This window comes from Pseudophryne corroboree, chromosome 11 (assembly GCF_028390025.1).
Source record: "Pseudophryne corroboree isolate aPseCor3 chromosome 11, aPseCor3.hap2, whole genome shotgun sequence".
NCBI lineage: Eukaryota > Metazoa > Chordata > Amphibia > Anura > Myobatrachidae > Pseudophryne > Pseudophryne corroboree.
The window spans coordinates 113112450-113134363 of NC_086454.1; the positions used below are offsets into that span (position 1 = coordinate 113112450).

The 21914-nt window shown below is 42.8% G+C and overlaps 1 protein-coding gene and 1 long non-coding RNA gene across 2 annotated transcripts in view; one reads left to right on the forward strand and one right to left on the reverse strand.

The window, feature by feature from the left end:
- LOC134969047 (kielin/chordin-like protein) overlaps window positions 1–21914 on the forward strand; it is a 213670-nt gene that overhangs the window by 120753 nt on the left and 71003 nt on the right. Inside the window, exons 14-15 of the mRNA XM_063944754.1 lie at window positions 1738–1863; window positions 20665–20772. Coding sequence (XP_063800824.1) covers window positions 1738–1863; window positions 20665–20772 — 234 coding nt within the window. The remainder of the gene's footprint in view (window positions 1–1737; window positions 1864–20664; window positions 20773–21914) is intronic.
- The window catches only part of LOC134969049 (uncharacterized), a 65590-nt gene that overhangs the window by 42979 nt on the left and 697 nt on the right, over window positions 1–21914 (reverse strand). The gene's annotated exons all lie outside the window — the stretch shown is intronic.

A 21914-nucleotide genomic window follows, 5' to 3' on the forward strand; every position in this document is an offset into this window, starting at 1 on the left:
CCACCTCTGAATCAGGCCAAAGCTGACAAAATTACGTACAGTACTGTACCAAAAATGGGAGGGAAATTCAGATATCAAAGAGGAAGATCCCTTGCTGGATCCGTTAAGATATACCGGCAGACAGGATGCCGGCTGACAGTATACCAACAGCCTCATTCCATCTGCCATAATCCCGGCAGCAAGACAATGGGTCCCCTCAGGGGCTCACTTTTCTCACCACAGGTTCTATTCCCAGTCGGTTGGTGGCGTGGACCCACCAACGGAATGGGAACACCAGGGGGGTGTTGGGCTTCCATCCGTTGGTAAACTGCCAGCTGTCGGGATTTCTGCGTTAGTCTCCTGAACAACATGCTAACCACCCACTGCAAACCTGAAAACACCCTCATTCTCCATCTCCTATAGCTGTAGGCTGAGCAAGCTGCCACCACACCCCAATAACAAAATGAAAAAGAAAAAGAAAATGACATGTTGCACACAACTGGTCCCAGCCTTGAGGTTTATAGGCAGTTACACTTACAATTTGATACAAGATTTATAATAGCTTCCAAATATGGCTGATCACTAATTGTGTGTGAGAACATCAATAAACCTTAACATAACTTAACATAAAACAATGATGAACAAAAGTGTGAGTGAATCAGAGACAAAGAGGCCAAACAGTACTTTATACCATACCAAAACTTCACCACAAAGATCTCTTTACACCATGTCAATCAACTAAACATAGGGGGTCATTCAGATCTGTCATTCAGATCTGATAAATTTAGCACATCTATGATCATTTTCTCAGACATGCGGGGGGATGCCCGTCACGGGGTTAGTCCGCCCCGCATGTCCGCGCCCCCCCCCACACACACACACACACACAGACACGCACACACACAGGTGCAAAAGCATTGCACGTCGGCATTGTTTTTGCACCTGGCAAGCAGCTCCTTGCCAGCGCAGCTCATGCGTGCTGGCAGGCCGCTACTTGCCGCATCCCGGGTCGCAGCACCTGCGTGTGATGCCACGCAGCCACCATGGCCCACCCCCGCAACGGTATAGACACGCCTGCATTGTCCGGACCACGCCTTGTCAATGGCGCACTAATGCCATTGGCACGCCCCCTCCTGCCTCGCAATCGCCTCTGCCTGTCAATCAGGCAGAGGCAATTGCAGCCCAGAGATGCTTTTAGCATCTCACTGGGCTCCCACTCCACTAAAAAATTCAAACTGTGATCGCTTCGGCGATCCAGTCTGAATTAGCCCCATAGTCCTATATATATATAGTCCTATAACATGTTGATTTGTGCACCACAAAGAATGTCAGCCTCAGGATTTAATAGTCCTGGCTGAATATGTCGGGCCCTCTGTCTTACTATGGAAAAGTGTGCCGACGCCTATTTTATTCCTTTCTGAAATAATATCACTGATTTTTTATTCCTGATTCTAGAACTAGTTGTAAGAATTAAAAATGAAACCAAAAATGTTTTGGGCATAATTTGTGCCCAACTAAGGCTGACAGTCATTTAGCAGTCTGAAATCATATGTAGCCCATCCATTTACTTGGAGCCAGTGCTACAATGATTTCACTAATCACCAGTGAACTGAAAAGCTGTCTTCATGTGATTATTGGCTCAGCACAGAAACTGTTTGCTTCCAGTGAGTGTAGTAGACTTGTACACTGTAACATATTATACTAAATATCTAATGGTTTAAATTAATGGTAATCTCTTTTCCTATTTTTCATTTGAAGGAAGGCGAAATCTTTAGAAGTTATGACAATTGTACTTGGTACACTTGTATGAAAATAGACAATGAATTTATCACAGTTGAATATGATCAGGACTGCCCATATGAGAGTGATATGGATTGCGAATTTGTAAGTAATATTGAAATATTAAAAGTATAATTAATATTCTTTTTTTCCAATGTATAAAATCATATTTGATTATAATGAAACATAATACTAATAATGACTTCCTTTCTACACAAATGAACTCTTTTTCAAAATGAAATGTACATATATTTGACTTACAAAAGCAGTACTGCCAGATCACAATATGAAATAGAAAAATATACTTTGAAATGCCTATATTTCTTTCCTGTAGAAAAATGACTCTTCCTATTCACCCTATACTGTAAGTGTACAAGAGTTGTTCTATGCACTCTCCAATCTGAAGAGAGCACTGATAACTTCATGCAGTGCATGCAAATGTGGTCTCGCAGCTTTAGAGTTGGGCTGCATAGCACACCCGGGAAGCTTCCTCCTTGCCGGAACATCCCAAACTTACAAGTGCTTGTAAGCCAGAGGAAATGAATAAATTAAGCTGTCCGGAGTTAAGCAAGGTACACACTTGTCCAATCCTCAAGAGATCAGACTTTAGATCAGACTGTGGGGAACATTTACTAAATAGTGATAAGAGTGGAGAAGTGAGCCAGTGGAGAAATTTCCCCATCAACCAATCAGCAGCTCTGTATCATTTTATAGCTTGTAAATTTCTTCACTGGCTCACTTCTCCGCTCTTATCACTGCTTAGTAAATGTACCCCTGTGTATACAATCGTACTGCAGACCTGGTCACAGATTCCATATCCAATCCATGAATACACATCTGTGCTGGGAAAGGAGGAAGGGGGGGGGGGCTAGGGGGGGTGCAGGAGGGTTATTAATGATAATGTGGTAAGGGAAATATATCAACAACATTGATGAAGATTCATTATTAATACCATTGTAGCTGGGGGGTGGGAACAGGGAATTTTAATAATTTACTCAATAAATGGTTGTTTAAATAAAGACCTCTGTGGGGTCCCCTCCAGTTAAGAATCAGCCCTGAATCTTTGAGCCTTATCTGGGGAGCACCAAGCTGGGTGGTATACAGTGTGGGGTCCCCCTGCCTTAATACTAACTAGCCATGAACTGGTCAGACTAGGGCTGGAATTCCACAGAAAGTGGGACCCCAAAAAAATATATATTGTAAATCAGCACTGCTGCCTGTAAAAACAGTATCGCAAATAGAACCATGCAATAGAGTGATATAGTTAAAAAATACAATCACAAGTTTCAGAAATAGGGCAGTAATCAATAATAATGAGCAAATTTCAGTATAAAGAGCCTAATTCAGCATGGATCCCTAATCTGAGAAATTGCAGTTGTCTGCAAGTAGAAAGGCACCGCCCTGACAGAAAGAAAAAATGCCCCATGCAAATTTGTGAATGCATCGAAGATCGCTATCCTCTCGCAGATGCATACGCAAATCCCAGAACATTGAAGAATCATTGCTGTCTGAGCAAATGTAAATCGGTTTGAGGCTGCCATTAATCTGCTACTGAGACGGGCTGGAAGTGGTCTGCGTGATGTCATAGACCATACCCAAAAACGCCTGGGCACATCTGCTGTTTTTCTAACACACCAAGAAAATGCCCCAAAACGCCGGCTTCCTGTCAGTCAAACAGCGGCTACATTGCATTTCCGATCTGTACAAATTTTCTGTTGCTTTTGCCCCATGCGCGTGCGCAATGTGAATGATACAGATGCACAGTCATTCGATAATTGCTCAATTTGCAAATACTCTAATTAGGGATCCATGCTGAATTAGGCCCTAAGTGCAACAAATAGTACAATTGTTGAAATAGTGACTGTTCTCAATATGACTCCTATTTCAAAAAGTCTTAAGAAATCTCTCAAAATGGTGTAGAAAGCCGCGCCTTCAGTGCTTTAAATGCCTCTATAAACACAGTCCTTAAAGGATCACACCAATATGCGTACCAGACATGCGTAGAATGCAGACTCGTAGCTTTGCCTTTATTGAGAGGCCTTTTTGTACTCTTCAGTGCAACCGTATTCCACGTATGGCATTTGGCATAGACAAAAAAGGTGTATATAAGTAAAGTGCATTTTTTTTTTATATAAATTGACTTGTACCAACATGCAATAATAAAAATAAAGTGCAATGTGATTAAGGCTTCTATTTCCTCATAGCCAGCAGTGACCCACAACTCTAGTATTATTACAACTGTTTGGTCATAGTCTCATACCACCTGTGTGAGGAAAAAAGGTGAAGCACCCTAAAAAATTGACAACTCACGGCAATAGTCTAGAGATGTCTTTTCTGAGATCCATTCACACCACCACCTTAAACCAAAATTCCCACCAATCGAAAAAGAGCAGTAATAATATTCAGTCACTATAAAACCAATTAATATGTGCATATTCTATCTGTATACATGCTCATATTTTCCTTATGCTATTTCAACTTTAGTATTAGCTTTAAGTACCATTATTACAATAATGACTCAAATTATGATTTTCGGACAACTGAAATCATCATGGTAACACACCAGCTTATACTAATTTGATCAATGAGGAGATATAAAGTATAGCTGTTACCCTCAGTAGTGAGGACTATTTCTTTTCATGAAATGGCCAGTGCTCCACAGCTGAAACACACATCAAGTCACCCTTACTGCTTCTTGCTTTTGAATTTAGAGCCTTTAGGGGCACATTTATCAAACAAATGTTGTGGCTGTGTCCCCGACACCAGTTTTCAGAGGCTAGCCACAAATATTAAGCATTCCTGGAATGTAAGAAGGAAGGAGGTTTACCTGCTACAATCCCTCCATTGCCACCCGCAGCCGCATCCCCCATAGTTTTTTATGGGGGATGCGATGCTGCCATATTGACCAATAGGGGGTCATTCCGAGTTGATCGCTAGCTAAAAATGTTCGCTGCGCAGCGATGATGCAAAAAACCCGGCACTTCTGCGCATGCGTATGCGGCGCAGTGCGCACACGCGACGTACTTTCACAACAGGCAAAGTACATTGCTCAAAAAAATAAACGGAACACATCCTAGATCTGAATGAATTAAATATTCTTATTAAATACTTTGTTCGTTACATAGTTGAATGTGCTGACAACAAAATCACACAAAAATTATCAATGGAAATCAAATTTATTAACCCATGGAGGTCTGGATTTGGAGTCACACTCAAAATTAAAGTGGAAAAACACACTACAGGCTGATCCAACTTTGATGTAATGTCCTTAAAACAAGTCAAAATGAGGCTCAGTAGTGTGTGTGGCCTCCACGTGCCTGTATGACCTCTCTACAACGCCTGGGCATGCTCCTGATGAGGTGGCTGATGGTCTCCTGAGGGATCTCCTCCCAGACCTGGACTAAAGCATCCGCCAACTCCTGGACAGTCTGGTGGATGGAGCGAGACATGATGTCCTAGATGTGCTCAATTGGATTCAGGTCTGGGGAACGGGCGGGCCAGTCCATAGCATCAATGCATTCATCTTGCAGGAACTGCTGACACACTCCAGCCACATGAAGTCTAGCATTGTCTTTCATTACGAGGAACCCAGGCCCAGCTGCACCAGCATATGGTCTCACAAGGGGTCTGAGGATCTCATCTCGGTACCTAATGGCAATCAGGCTACCTCTGGCGAGCACATGGAGGGCTGTGCGGCCCCCCAAAGAAATGCCACCCCACACCATTAATGATCCACTGCCAAACCGGTCATGCTGAAGGATGTTGCAGGCAGCAGAACGTTCTCCTTGGCGTCTCCAGACTCTGTCACGTCTGTCACATGTGCTCAGTGAGAACCTGCTTTCATCTGTGAAGAGCACAGGGCGCCAGTGGCGAATTTGCCAATCTTGGTGTTCTCTGGCAAATGTCAAACGTCCTGCACGGTGTTGGGCTCTAAGCACAACCCCCACCTGTGGACGTCGGGCCCTCATACCACCCTCATGGAGTCTGTTTCTGATCGTTTGAGTAGACACATGCACATTTGTGGCTTGCTGGAGGTCATTTTGCAGGGCTCTGGCAGTGCTCCTCCTGATCCTCCTTGCACAAAGGCGGAGATAGCGGTCCTGCTGCTGGGTTGTTGCCCTCCTACGGCCTCCTCCACGTCTCCTGATGTACTGGCCTGTCTCCTGGTAGCGCCTCCATGCTCTGGACTCTATGCTGACAGACACAACAAATCTTCTTGCCACAGCTCGCATTAATGTGCCATCCTGGATGAGCTGCACTACCTGAGCCACTTGTGTGGGTTGTAGACTCCGTCTCATGCTACCACTAGAGTGAAAGCACCACCAGCTTTCAAAAGTGACCAAAACATCAGCCAGAAAGCATGGGAGCTGAGAAGTGGTCTGTGGTCACCACCTGCAGAACAACTCCTTTATTGGGGGTGTCTTGTTAATTGCCTATAATTTCCACCTGTTGTCTATTACATTTGCACAACAGCATGTGAACTTGATTGTCAATCAGTGTTGCTTCCTAAGTGGACAGTTTGATTTCACAGAAGTGTGATTGATTTGGAGTTACATTGTGTTGTTTAAGTGTTCCCTTTATTTTTTTGAGCAGTGTATTTTTACACAAGGTCTAGCGAAGCTTTTCAGTCGCAATGGCAGCCGCAGAGTGATTGAAAGGAAAGGGGCGTTACTGGGTGTCAACTGACCGTTTTCAGGGAGTGATCGAAAAAAACGCAGGCATGCCAGGAAAAACGCAGGCGTGGCTGGGCGACCGCAGGGCGTGTTTGTGACATCAAATTCGGAACTGAACAGTCAGAAGTGATTGCAAGCTAGGAGTAGGTCTGGAGCTACTCTGAAACTGCACCTTTTTTTTTGTAGCCGCTCTGCGATCCTTTTGTTTGCACTTCTGCTAAGCTAAAATACACCCCCACAGGGCGGCGGCTTAGCGTTTGCATGACTGCTAAAAACTGCTAGCGAGCAAACAACTCGGAATGACCCCCGATATCGGGAATGTGAAGCATTCCCAATATTGGCCCCCATAGCTACCGAAATGTTTTTATTGTGGTAGATCATTGTAGCCTATGTTCTACACTTCGAGAAATGTATTTCCGGCAGATTACCTAGGAACCCTCCACAGTAAATTATCACTGTGTATGGCAGTTACCCTCACCGCGCATGCGTGATGGTCCCCAACATCATACTCGGTGCATCATAGGGAAGGGCTCCTTTTGGAGTCTCTGTCCCTGCCTGTGATACATACACCCAGTATGATCGCATTCTGTAATATTAGCACCCAGGATTGCATTGCAAATGCAAACATTAGTAACTGGGCCCCATTACACTGAATCCCTGCTCCCACCAATTCATAATCACTGTGAGCAGCTATATGACACTCGGATTCAAGTGACAATTGGCACCATTGAGTCCTTACCACTCAGGTTCAAAGGGGTGTAGTACGGGTGACCGGCGGTCTCCTGACCGCCGGTCACCTTACCGACGCCGGGATCCCGGCAGCATACCGACGCCGGGATCCCGGCGGGGAGGGGCGAGTGCAGCAAGCCCCTGCGGTCGCCACGGGTTCTATTCCTACTCTATGGGTGTCGTGGACACCCACGAGTGGAAATAGTCCCTGTTGGTCGGCATGCCGACCATCGGGATAGTGAGCCGTCGGGCTTACGGAGGAGGTCATGTGACTGTCAGTCAGTCGACCGGCGGTCACATGACTACCACCCGGTTCAAAGAGTAGCCTGCACTTACAACCCAGATGCAGCTAAAAAACTTGCTATATAGGGGCAAAGCTCAGATGACTCTTTCTGTCAGTATTTCACAGCTCCAGCTGCCCGAGTCTTTTGAGCAGCTCACATCAAGACCGCCACTTTGATCCTTCAACCTGTACCTTCAGCAGTTACAATTATGGTTATGTAAACACCAAAATGATAACACTAACGAGATATCGTCTGTGACGGGACTCAAATATTGGCAAGTGCCTACACTACACACTTTACAATGTCGGCTGTGACGAACGGTGGTGGGGGGAGAAGCGGGGCCATGCTGCAATCAGCATGCAGGTCCGATATGCGATGCAGCTTACAACCCACAGGAGCGCACATCATACCCTATACTGAGCGTACACACTATACAATATCTTAGGAACCGGACTATGGCCCTCCTTCCGAGTTGATCGCTCGCTAGCTGCTTTTTGCAGCAATGCAAACGTATAGTCGCCGCCCACGGGGGAGTGTATTTTTGCTTTGCAAGTGTGTGATCGCATGTGCAGCCGAGCGGGACGAAAACGTTTTTTGCAGTTTCTGAGTAGGTCTGAACTTACTCAGCCCTTGCGATCACTTCAGCCTGTCCGGTCCCGGAATTGATGTCAGACACCTGCCCCGCAAACGCCTGGACACGCCTGCGTTTTCCCTAACACTACCAGAAAACAGTCAGTTGACACCTATAAACGCCCTGTTTCTGTCAATCTCCTTGCGAACGGCTGTGCGAATAGATTTGTCGCTAGAAGCATTGCACAGCAACAATGCTGTTTGTACCAGTACAATGCGCCTGCGCATTTCAGTGCATACGCATGCGCAGTAGTAACCTGATCGCTGCGCTGCGAAAATCAGCAGCATGCGATCAACTCGGAATGAGGCCCTATATCAGCCAGATCGTATGCAATATTGCACATACTTGCCTACCCTCCCGGAATGGCCGGGAGGCTCCCGAAAATCGGGTGACCCTCCCGGCCCCCCGGAAAGGTGGGCAAGCCTCCCGCTTTCCCCCTCGGCCGCCCGCAGCAGTGAACAAGTAGGTGGGCCGAGGGGGTCCGATGACGCGATTCGCGCTGAATCGTGTCAACGTAGCTCCGCCCCCCGCTATGCAGCGCTTCGTTTCTCGGCACAGCACAGCGGGGGGTGGAGTCACGATGACGCGACCCGTATGCAACGCCCCCGGACCGCCCATCCTGCTGCCGGCCACGCCCCGAACCGCCCGTCCTGCTGCCAGCCACGCCCCCTTTCACCTACAACGCTGCCTGCTCCCGGAGGAGGAGGCAGGAAAGTAGGTAAGTATGATATTGCATAGTTTGTATGCACTTTAAGTGAATTCCACTGGACCAGGCAACGGGGTACATTAGTGAGCAACAATCCACAGGAGGATTTGTACTTCCTGTTTGTGCCATCAGATCTTAGAAGCTGTTACCTGAGGCAACCACCAATTTCTAACCTCTACTACCTGTGAGTGTACCTAGCTGGAATATGCTGTCACATGAATATACTGCACATTGGGGGTAATTCTGAGCTGATCGCAGCAGGAATTTTGTTAGCAGTTGGACAAAACCATGGGGGTAATTCCAAGTTGATCGCAGCAGGGAATTTTTTTAGCAGTTGGGCAAAACCATGTGCACTGCACGGGGGCAGATATAACATGTGCAGAGAGAGTTAGATTTGGTTGGGGTGTGTTCAATCTGCAATCTAAATTGCAGTGTAAAAATAAAGCAGCCAGTATTTACCCTGCACAGAAACAGTAGCGGATCTTGCCACGGGCAAGCAGGACTTTTGCCTGGGGCGCCGCCTTCCAGAGGGCGCCGGCGCCATCCGGAGGGTGCCGCATCAGGGCAAGATCCGCTGCTGCTGTGCCCCCCGCTGCCCGCTGCCCCCCGCTGCTGTGAAGGAAAACTAGAGTTTCCCTTCGTGGAGAGGTCCTTTACTATGCGGTTCGCGATGACGTCATCGCGCACCGCACATCAAAGGTCCTCTCCACGAAGGGAACTAGACGCTACGCGTCTAGTTTCCCTTCGTGGAGAGGACCTTTGCTGTGCGGTGCGCGATGATGTCATCGCGCACCGCACATTAAAGGACCTCTCCACGAAGGGCTTCACATCGGCCAGAGCACATTTCAGAGCGCTACAGTAGTCTCTACAGGGGGCGTAAATGACCACGCCCCCTGTATGAAGCCACGCCCCCCATTGCCGCCCGGGGCTCGCAAAGCCCCAGAACCGGCTCTGCACAGAAACAATATAACCCACCCAAATCTAACTCTCTCTGCACATGTTATATCTGCCTCCCCTGCAGTGCACATGGTTTTACTCAACTCCTAACAAAGTTCCTGCTGCGATCAACTCAGAATTACCCCCATTGTACCAGCTTATAAAGTAGTTTATTTTGGAGCTCCTATAACTCAGTGTTGTATTCACGCAGATCTAAATTCTCACCTTTTTACTGACTGAGTGAAACAACAGGTTGATACATTGTAAACATTTATAATTACAGTTGCTATATGTAGTCTTTTTAAATGTGTTGCAATAAGTACCTTCCTGACAGTATTTTTACATGTAGTATTACTTTTTTTTTTGTATTTATTTCTTGTAATTAGAGGTATTGCATTCGTGCTCCATCAGTTTTTATGTTTGGAATTTTATATTTGGTGAGTAAAACTTTTGCATTAACTATTTTGAGCTCCCTGGTACTATACATTACTTGGGGATAGCCTCTCCTTTTCAGGTACAGAAGCTGATAAAGTTACTGAATAGACATATGCTTAATGCTCTAGGGCAGGGGTTCTCAAACTCGGTCCTCAGGACCCCACACAGTGCATGTTTTGCAGGTAACCCAGCAGGTGCACAGGTGTATTAATTACTCACAGACACATTTTAAAAGGTCCACAGGTGGAGCTAATTATTTCACTTGTGATTCTGTGAGGAGACCTGCAAAACATGCACTGTGTGGGGTCCTGAGGACCGAGTTTGAGAACCTGTGCTCTAGGGGGTAAATTCACTAAGGTGGGATGTTTTTTTTTTTAGAACTGGTGATGTTGCCCATAGCAACCAATCAGATTCTATTTATTATCTTCTAGAAGCAGCTAGTGAGTCTTACATCAGTAGTAGGGAAATTGATGGAAACACTCTTAAAATAAAGCATTGTAGATTATCTAAAATCCAGCAATTTACAGGATCCCAAACAGCATGGATTCACTGGGGGGAGATCACGTCAAACAAAGCATGTTGACTTTATTGACTGTATGACTAAAGTGATGGATAAAGGCGGTGCCGTGGATATAGCTTATCTAGACTATAGTAAGGCTTTTGACACAGTTCCACATCGCAGACTGCTAAATAAACTTGTAAGCTTGGGATTGGATACTAGAATTATTGAATGGATAAGATCTTGGTTGCAGGATAGAAAACAGAGAGTTGTGGTAAATGGAGTGCATTCACAGGAGGAAAATGTTACCAGTGGAGTACCCCATGGGATCTGTACTTGGACCAGTGCTTTTTAATATCTTTATATTGGTGACATTGCAAATGGCATTAAAGGGAAAGTATGCCTTTTTGCAGATGACACAAAGATATGCAACAGGGTAGACTCACCAGGTGGGGTAAAACAAATGTGTGAGGATCTAGGTATACTAGAGGAATGGTCAAGAGTGTGTCATTTACAGTTTAATGCCAACATAAATGCAAAATCATGCACTTGGGTCTCGAAAATCCAAAGGCTGAATATAGTATTAATGGCACTATACTGGAAACTACTGAGGAGGAAAGGGATCTAGGAGTCACTATTTCAGGTAACTTAAAGGCAGATAAGCAATGTAACAAAGCAATGAGGAAGGCTAGTCAGATGCTTGGCTGCATTGGGAGAGGAATCAGCAGCAAGAAGAAAGAAGTAATAATGCCACTGTATAGGTCATTGGTACGGCCTAATCTACAATACTGTGTTCAATTCTGGAGGCCATATCTTCAAAAGTATATCAATACATTAGAGACTGTGCAAAGAAGGGCAACTAAAATGGTGCATGGCCTACATCACAAAACATACCCTGAAAGTCAAAAAAATCTCAATATGTACAGTTTGGAGCAAAGAAGGGAAAGGGGGGACATGACAGAAATTTTCAAATATACTGTATCAAGGGTTTTAACAAAGTCCAGTAGCGAAACATTCTCCAAGTATTCCAAATTGTTTGATAACTACTGAGAAATTGAAAGATATATGTGCCTCACACCTCTGTTAAAGCACGTTAAGGAAATTAATAATTCAGGAGTGTACTGCACTAGAGACTCATGTGCAGGTTTTTGAGAAATTGAAAGACATATATGTGCCTCACACCGCTGTTCAAGCACGATAAGGAAATTAATTATTCAGGAGTGTACCGCACTGGAGATTTATGTGCAGTTTTCTGAGAAATTGAAAGATATATGTGCCTCATACCTCTGTTAAAGTACGACAAGGAAATTAATTATTCAGGAGTGTACCGCACTAGAGACTCACGTGCAGGTTTAAATCTCTGCACTACCTGTTACAAGGCACCAGAGAGTACTTGCCACAAGTCCCTCTGCTTGATACCTCCTCTTTCTTCCTTCTGGCCAAGTTGGGTGCACCTACCCTCTCTCATTCCTCGTCCTATACCGATTGGCAAGACGGGAGAACAGCAGAAGGGGGGTCATACCTGTATCATGGCCACTTTATACATCTCTATAGTGTTTAAAGATTCAGTATTGAAACTGTTTGGTAACTGTTGAGAAATTAAGTTATATGTGCCTCACACCTCTAACACGACTGTAATTAATTTTCCAAATATTTATTGTATGAATTTAGCATTCTGAAACCAATTGGTAACTGCTGAGAATTTGAGGTATATATGTCATTAATCCAGCATTCTACAACCCTTTTGTAGCTGAGTAATTGAGGTATATGTGCCTCATACCTCCGATAAAGTACGATTGATGTACACTGCAGGAAAATTGCTTCTGTTGGTAACTACTGAGAAATTGAAAGATAACTGGAGACTTATGTGCAGTTTTCTGAGAAATTAAAAGATATATGTGCCTCATACCTCTACTAAAGTACGACAAGGAAATTCATCATTCAGGAGTGTACCGCACTAGAGACTTACGTACAGGTTTAAATCTCTGCACTACCTGTTACAAGGCACCAGAGAGTACTTGCCACAAGTCCCTCTGCTTGATACCTCCTCTTTCTTCCTTCTGGCCAAGTTGGGTGCACCTACCCTCTCTCATTCCTCGTCCTATACTGGTTGGCAAGACGGGAGAACAGCAGAAGAGGGGTCATACCTGTATCATGGCCACTTTATACATCTCTCTAGTGTTTAAAGATTCAGTATTTGAAACTGTTTGGTAATTGTTGAGAAATTGAGGTACATGTGCCTCACACCTCTAACACGACTGTAATTAATTTTCCAATATCTATTGTATGAACTCAGCATTCTGAAACTAATTGGTAACTGGTGAGAATTTGAGGTATATATGTCATTAATCCAGCATCCTATAATCTTTTTGTAGCTACTGAGTAATTGAGGTATATGTGCCTCATACCTCCGATAAAGTACGATTGATGTACACTGCAGGTAAATTGTTTTGCTTCTGTTTTTGAGTGATTAGCACATGACTATCTGATATAGAGCAAGTGTGTCGCTCTTAGGCAATTGTTTCTAAGTACCAGGGCCTCATACCCCTGTATTCAGTATATATATGTGTGTGATTTAATATAAACTAACCACTTTTTCACACAGGTGGCAATATCACACGGCTGGTGGATGACATGTCCATGTCCACTGTATTGTTGCAAACAGCCCTACAGACATTTTTCGTTGACAACCGGGCCTCATACTGTTGTATAGGTGACCCAATCAAAATAACCAATCAGTGACCTATGATTCAAATTAATTGCCCTGAGAAACCTGTATATGGGCTATACAATTGATAAGATAATGGTCACACTATTTAATTTTTAAATATATCTTTATTTCCCAAAACATTAGTATTAAGGGAATCATTACGCAGACGGACCTTAACGTATTTAATTTTTCTGACTGAGGTCATTTAGATTAGAATACATATATTTTCCAACATATTTTCGCATATGATCACATATTTACTAGTGAATTCACACAGGTTTTTGTAGATTTCAATTTTTAAGGCATATCTAATAAAATTTGTAATTTTATGATTGTTTCATTAATACTAAAAATTATTGTGTTACCTCAGATAAGAGTGCTCCCTATCAGGGTTATCTTGTCTTCTCTGTAGTCTTTTTTTGTGTTACGTGTTTCCATAACCTTGGGAGCACCACTGACTGTCAAAATCTTTGCTACCAATAATACCAATTTGGTGTAGGTATACAATTGACCAATTAAGGGAAAGAATATCCCAAGAGTGTCAGTTAATTCTGAGGTATCTATATATTGTTCAGTTTTTTCCAGTGCGGCCTTCCCCAAACCCCCCTTTTTTTGCTAAATAAACTTGTAAGCTTGGGATTGGATACTAGAATTATTGAATGGATAAGATCTTGGTTGCAGGATAGAAAACAGAGAGTTGTGGTAAATGGAGTGCATTCACAGGAGGAAAATGTTACCAGTGGAGTACCCCATGGGATCTGTACTTGGACCAGTGCTTTTTAATATCTTTATTGGTGACATTGCAACAGGGTAGACTCACCAGGTGGGGTAAAACAAATGAGTGAGGATCTAGGTATACTAGAGGAATGGTCAAGAGTGTGTCATTTACAGTTTAATGCCAACATAAATGCAAAATCATGCACTTGGGTCTCGAAAATCCAAAGGCTGAATATAGTATTAATGGCACTATACTGGAAACTACTGAGGAGGAAAGGGATCTAGGAGTCACTATTTCAGGTAACTTAAAGGCAGGTAAGCAATGTAACAAAGCAATGAGGAAGGCTAGTCAGATGCTTGGCTGCATTGGGAGAGGAATCAGCAGCAAGAAGAAAGAAGTAATAATGCCACTGTATAGGTCATTGGTACGGCCTAATCTACAATACTGTGTTCAATTCTGGAGGCCATATCTTCAAAAGTATATCAATACATTAGAGACTGTGCAAAGAAGGGCAACTAAAATGGTGCATGGCCTACATCACAAAACATACCCTGAAAGTCAAAAAAATCTCAATATGTACAGTTTGGAGCAAAGAAGGGAAAGGGGGGACATGACAGAAATTTTCAAATATACTGTATCAAGGGTTTTAACAAAGTCCAGTAGCGAAACATTCTCCAAATGAAGAGAAGCAATAGGACACAAAGACATGCACTGAGACTGGAGGGAGGTAGGTTCAGGGGAAATTTGAGGAAAAATTACTTCACAGAAAGGGTAGTGGACAAGTGGAATAGCCTGCCATCAGAGGTGGTAGAGGCTAAGACAGTAGAGCAATTTAAACATGCATGGGATAGACCTTAGGATATCCGTACAAAGAAATAAGAATCAAATAAGTTTTGAGATACAAATATGGTAAAAAAAAAAAAGGGTCAGACTAGATGGGCCAAGTGGTTCTTAACTGACATCAAATTCTATGTTTCTATGTTTCTAGCTAGATAAATGTTAAGTAGAATCTGATTGGTTGCTATGAGCAACATCACCAATTCTACAAACACTCCAACCTTAGTGAATTTACCCCTAGGAGTGCCTGGTATTTTGTTGTCCTAATCCATGAAGTCTCTAAATGTAGACTAATATTGTGATTTGTGGAGTCTTTTTGGCTTAAAATGTGTGGCTCTGTCACATTGTAAATAAATATGCTATAAAACACCTGTAATGTCTATAAATCTGTACATATTTAGGGAGGTATTTATCAAAGCTTGAAGAGAAAATTGTTAGAGATAAAGGGGGTAATTCAGACCTGATCTGGTCAGAACTGCACATACGTATGCACCACAATGCGCAGGCGCGTCGCACAGGTACAAAGAGAATCGCCTCTCAGCGATGGGTTTGTGCAAAGAATCCATTTGCATGGGCGATCGCAAGGAGATTGACGGAAACAAGGCGTTTGTGGGTGTCAACTGACCATTTTCAGGGAGTGTTTGAAAAAATGCAGGCATGTCCATGCGTTTGCAGGGCGGGTTCCTGACATCAATTCCGGCCCTGAACAGGCTGATGTGATTGCAGCGGCTGAGTAAATCCTGAGTTGTGCAGAAACTGCACAAGATATTTTCGTACAGCTCTGCTACACATGCGATCGCACACTTGCAAAGCGAAAATACACTCCCCTATGAGTGGAGACTATCTGTTCGCAACAGTGCAAAAAACTCCTAGCGAGTGATCAGGTCTGAATTAGGCCCAAAGTATCAACTAGGGGTGGACTGATCAGGAAGTAGCATGAAATTCCCAACCCTGTCTAGAAGGTACTCTAAAACATAACCACATAATGGACACCTTGGTCAATGTCAAAGGAAGTTCACTTTGGATTGGCTGAAATAATGTCTCGATCATGGCAAATGACGTGAGCATCTGCATTACTTTTCTCACATGATTGTAATGTTCCACAAGCATGCTGAAGAAAGTTCTTGTAGATGTTGACTAATGTCTCTAGTAGTTCCCTAAAAAATGGGAATTAAAATGCTTGGAAGACCGCCAGGGCTTTGTACTGTTGAACTGCATGATTCAGTATTCATAGTAGCCAACCTTTGTGTTAAATAGCAGATTTCATTCATTACCCTTCCAGACATGAAGCAGGTTATACGCCCCTCAAAAGTCCAATTTGGTAAAGACTGTGTCTTGATGGAGTTCAGAAATCAGTGGGATGCTGCACCCATCATTTTTAGAGTTTGTTGAACTCCGATTTTAACTGCAAAGTTTGATGGAATTATTTTTATTTGTCTGGAAAATAACCCTCAACTGGCTGGGGTCAATGAAAAACCAAATTCTCATGTATTTAGAAAGCAATGACCTTTGCCCCAGGCTTAAAAAGTGAGTATTTTCTGCCTTTGATGGATTGGAGGCAGAAAACAGTTTCATTCTCTGTTGGGTAGTAGGGTCTCTACTTTCTTTTTGTGTCAGCTGGTAACCGAAGAAGCTTATGCTCCTCTTGATTTGGATGGTGCTGAATGAGATCTTAAATTGCAAAAAAGAAAAATCCCAGTAATGTTCTTGATGGCTCAGATCTTTTTCAGTTCTGACCACACTGTCTGCTAGTGGCTTAAGTTGCCACAGTAAAGAAGCCTGCCTTGGGCAAACAAAGCTGGTCTAGCTGTGCAGACTCTATAAAGTACTCAGTTGGCACAGCATACAGTATATCATTAGTAGCTGTCAAACTAGAAGATGGTGGGTTGCTGTTTCTTCTGCTAAAGATGACGAAACTGACTACTGTAAGAACAAGCAAAAACCTGTTTTCCAATCTATGTAGACATTAATTAGAGAAGGATGGATTGCTTCTCCTCATTTTGCGTCCAATCTACTTGTACAACTTGTCTTTAACTGCCTAATTGTTGGTTGATGCAAACAGTTGACACAAATGCTGTTGTGATAAAACATGTATTTGGTGTATTAGAAACAGGGCCATAACTAGAGGTGTGATATGGCTGTTGCTGGCCAGGTAAGGGTAGCTGAGGATACGACCAGACCCAGGTGCTGTGTTTGTGTGTGGAGGAGGTGTGGCCACTAGAGGGGGATTGGCTCCAGTTCCTAATTTTTTTTATCTATAATTACTGCCTTAGGACCATGGCCTACTACCATCAATGCTGAGTGGATGGCTCTGTCACTGACCCAATGACACCTGCATTTGGCTTGCAGTGTGCTTCAATGGCACCATACAGCCTGGAGAGATACCTGAAAGCCACCCAACCCTTGGTTTGTTTGACTTTTCTGACACCAGAGAGAATTCATGAGATGCTGCATATAGTACATTGACACTTCATTGACTGTGTGCATTAACCTGCATATCCTAATAAACCTGCATATTCCTGATGACATATTCCTGGGTCACGTATTTTCAGGCATTTTTTTGTTGACTAACATCCGCTGAAACCTACAAATACCAATAAATAGAACCATTATAAAAATCATTACTGCTAAGAAGTCATATTGCATTTTAGAGACAACTGTCATTGAACTGGATCTATAATAAATATAAATATTTTGTAACCATTTTGTCACAGAAGGGGTCTCCAATTAGCCGCGATATCACCAGGGCCAGATTAAGCCTTGGGGGTGCCAGGGGCACTCAAGATAGAGGGGCCCCGATGGAAGATGGGGGATGTATGTTAAATTGTGCATACCTTCCAACATGTTCCATTCCAGGAGGGACAAAATTCTCTCTACCTGAACTTCCCATTTAATGTATGTTTGGCGTCACCTGTGTTGAACTATTTAATTGATAAGAAAGGAACTTCAACACAGGTGATTGCAATCATAAATTAAGAAGGAAGTCCAGGTAGAGAACATTTTGTCCCTCCTGGAATGTGTCATGATGGGAGTTATAGATTGTGTATATTAAATTTAAACCAATGGTTTATATTAGTTTTAATAATTTTGTTTAATAATGCCTGGGTACTGTTTATAGCGCCACCTAATTGAAAGATTATTTTATAAACTTTTCTTGTAGTGGAACAAAGACAACTTAACCTTAAAATACACATAGAAAAATAAAATAATTTATCTTGTCACATGCAAAAATAGCAGCAGCCTCTCTACTACTTCCACACTGGGACAGGACTCTGGATGACTATCTGTGTGTGTGTGTGTGTGTGTGTGTGTGTGTGTGTGTGTCTCTATCTCTAGACCCAAATGGTTTAGTTCCATAATAGTTTACACAGAACTCAGACACCCATGAAGAGAGGAGGAGAAGCTGGGATCCCTGTGTCACTTACAGCTCTCTCCATCCTCCTATCTCTCCTCTGGTCAGAAAGCTCTGACCAGAGGAGAGATGATATTCCTGTGTCTCTGCCTGCATTGCATACTGTCCTGCTCGCATTCTGGCTGCTGGTTGTGCTGCTGCTTAAGAGGAAAAGCTAATGATGTCAGCATGCTCTGGCCTGGGGTGTGTCTGACAAAGGGGGGCCTGGGTACAGTATGCCCTGCATCCCCACCCTTAATCTGGCTATGGATATCATGGTTTTGTGATACAGTAGTTTAATAATAATAATAATAATAATAATAATAAAAATATTATTATTTTATTTATATAGCGATCTTTCTCCAACAGGACTCAAGGCGCTTTACAGATATCAAAAACAATGCACATGATACAGAGGATTTGAGTAATACAACAATAGATAAACACAGACATAAAAGAAAACCTTAAGCACACAGAAAGCATAATGCAGGATTGGTGTAGGCATTTTGGGTAATAACTTCCAAAGGTTGTGTATTCCACCCTCACAAGGTACCAGGTGCGGCAGCCATCTTGGGCGCTCAGCGTAGGATTACCCAGGGTGGAATAGTCCACCCCTAGAAGAGATGACACAAAATGGGGGTGATTTCAGAGTCCTACAGTTCAGAGTAGGGTTCAGAGTAGGGTTCCATCAAAACCATCAGGCCTATGTATTTTTCATCCCATCCACAAGTGTACCATATGGGGCAGCCATGTTGGGCGCACTTTGAAGGTTACACTTTGGGAGGTGAGCCATACAAGGGCCAAGTTCATATATGGGAAAACTGATGCTTATGTAGTAGTATGATGTACCCTGTATGTAGGGTGCAATGGCAAGGTGTGCAATCAGTGGAGGTAAACATTACAGGAGAAACACATGGTGGGGTTGAAGCGAGCAATGGAAAAAAAAAACACAATAGCAGGCAACTAGTGGCAGAAGTAGGCTTGGGACAACATTATTTTGATCAGATCTTAGTACAGGTGGGTAAGAGAATGTGGGGGGCATACTCATTAGCATCCTATTAGCGGCAATAACTTATAGGCGATAAGTCTCCAAAGGGTTTATCACAGATTTTTCTTCACCATCTCTGAGCAGGTGATAAGTAGTGCAAAATCCCTATTTTAGGGTTTAAATGTTGGGATTTGGTTCAGAACCCCTAGGACACCTCCCTGAATGACTAATTAGGCACATAGAAGTTATTAATTATTTTTAATTGGCCAATAATGACAATTTTTGGGGTCAAAAATGCAAAGTGATGAAAATTGGGGTACAAGATATGGGACAGGTATACTGGGGTGCTTTATGAGTGGGTTAGGTGTTTTTAGACTTGCAGGTGGGAGTAATCAGTCAGTTTCCACTTTTTTTTAAGTTCCCAAAAATTAACCAAATATATACTTATACCCATTTTTATGTACCCCAAATTTAATGAGAGAACTTATTTTGATGAAAAAAAGTTGCTTTCTATAATTATTATTGTTATTATTATTCATTTTTTTTCTTTAATTTTTCCTTCTCCGTTTTATAGTGGTAGAGTTAGGTTTCTTCAATGTACAGGTATACAGGAGATGTTGCTGTTGCTACCCACCACTGTCCAAAAACTGAATAATTTAGTAGACTGAGGGACAATTTATTAAATTTAGCATGTTTTTACTAAAATATGTAACTTTTCGCAATATGTTTTGTATGGACATTAGTGCTGCTTTACAGTCTAGGTCTGTGTGAGGGTTTGCTCCTCACCAACAGCATAACTCCCTGGGAGGAGTTCCTGAAATGTGCTTATGTGCAGCCACTGGCCATACAAGTACATTGAGCTACAGTATGACTTGGAAGGGATCTTATGAAGCCTTCTCTGGATACGCAAGACACCTCTAGATAGGCCACTAGAAGGTGGGATTCGCAAAGAATTTGGTCATTTGTCTACATCCCTTTCCCTGATTTCTTTGGTGTTAATGTGTTGCTAAATTGAGATGAGTCATTTCTCTGGTGAAAACATTGGAGAATGGTCTTATTTCAATTCAATAAACAGACCCCTATTATCTTTACATGGACTTCACTTACAGAAATTACCCAACATAGCTTTTAACTGATACAAAAATGTACAAAACTATTCCTGTCCACATAATCAGTGTGAACCTTGCTGTGTTCTTAACACTTAACAATTTTATTAATTAACAACATTTTGGGTGAAATAAGGCTCTTGTACTCTATCAGCCTTCTACTTCTACATCATAATCATGTAATAAATTAAAAAATACTACTTTTTTTTCTTTGTATCTGTCTCTGAAGCTTAAGCCTGACTAACATTTTTTTCTTTCTCCAGGGTCAGGAATATGTGCCACCTATTAACCAATGCTGTGGATCTTGCAACCAAACATATTGTGTATATGTAACTACAAATGAGACAGGAAGTGAGAAGAAGCTCCTGAAGGTACACTAACATCTTTTTTGTTCTATTCTAGTTAGTATATGTTGCATATACTGTACACACAGCGGCCGATGTAGAGCTGGATGTGAGTCTAGCATCTACTGTAAGTGCTTACACCCATGCTAAGGAAAAGAGACTCTTTATCCTTAGATGGACCAAACATGGGAGGTAAGGAGTGGCATAGAGTAGCCCAAGACAAGTACATATATTTTACATAGGGTAGGAAGCAGGCTCAGAGATATCTGTCAAGAAGCTGTTAATTTACTCTTGGTGCAAAAATATGCTGATAATGATAATCAACAGCACTGGCCTTGCAAATATATTGTAAAAATAAATACTAAAAAAACAATATGGTCCATTAAAAAACAAAAAGTCAGCTCTAGCACTGCTAGCCTAGTCTGGTTTTGCCAAATTTAGAGGAAGCAAAAGCATGGGGTGCCCTTGAAGATGCTGGTGCCATCACTAGACTAAAGGTGTTATAGCAAAGAATCTTGCAACATACTGTACTGTAGAACCCCACTGCAATAGTGATAGCTAGGCCGCCTAACGCTCTAGTGTTTTAGCACAGGTATTTTTTTCTATAGCACGGATTTTTTTTATTTTGCTACCAAACTCCCCAGGTAATTGACCCCCTACGGAATGGTTAATAAAAACCAATTGGTAGAAATTAATGGGGGCCCATGATGGTACAGAAACTCCAAGTAGGAGTGAGTTTCTCCATATTGAATAAGTATCCGGATCTGATGTGAGGTATTGGATCCTTCCTTGTATGACCATTTGTGGCACAGTAAGAAAATCTGGATTTTCTTTTTGCGTCACAAATGGTCATTCAAGAAGGATTCCATACCACAGATCTGGTTACTTATTCAATCTAACGAGATTCACTCCTAATTGGAGTCTCTATACCCTCATGGGGCCCCATTCATTTCTTTATACCCCCTAGGACTCTGCATCAACAATTGCCCACATTGTCTTGTTCACTGGCTCCAACTTCTAACTAACCAGCTGGATGTGTCCTCCCCTTTGTAAGGAGATCTAAGAGACAGTTGTGATCACCTGATCCTATACTGCAGCTGGGGTAAGCATTGGTGTCAAGACTCACCTCCAAACAAATATAACACATCTGACCCTTTTGTCAGTGCTAG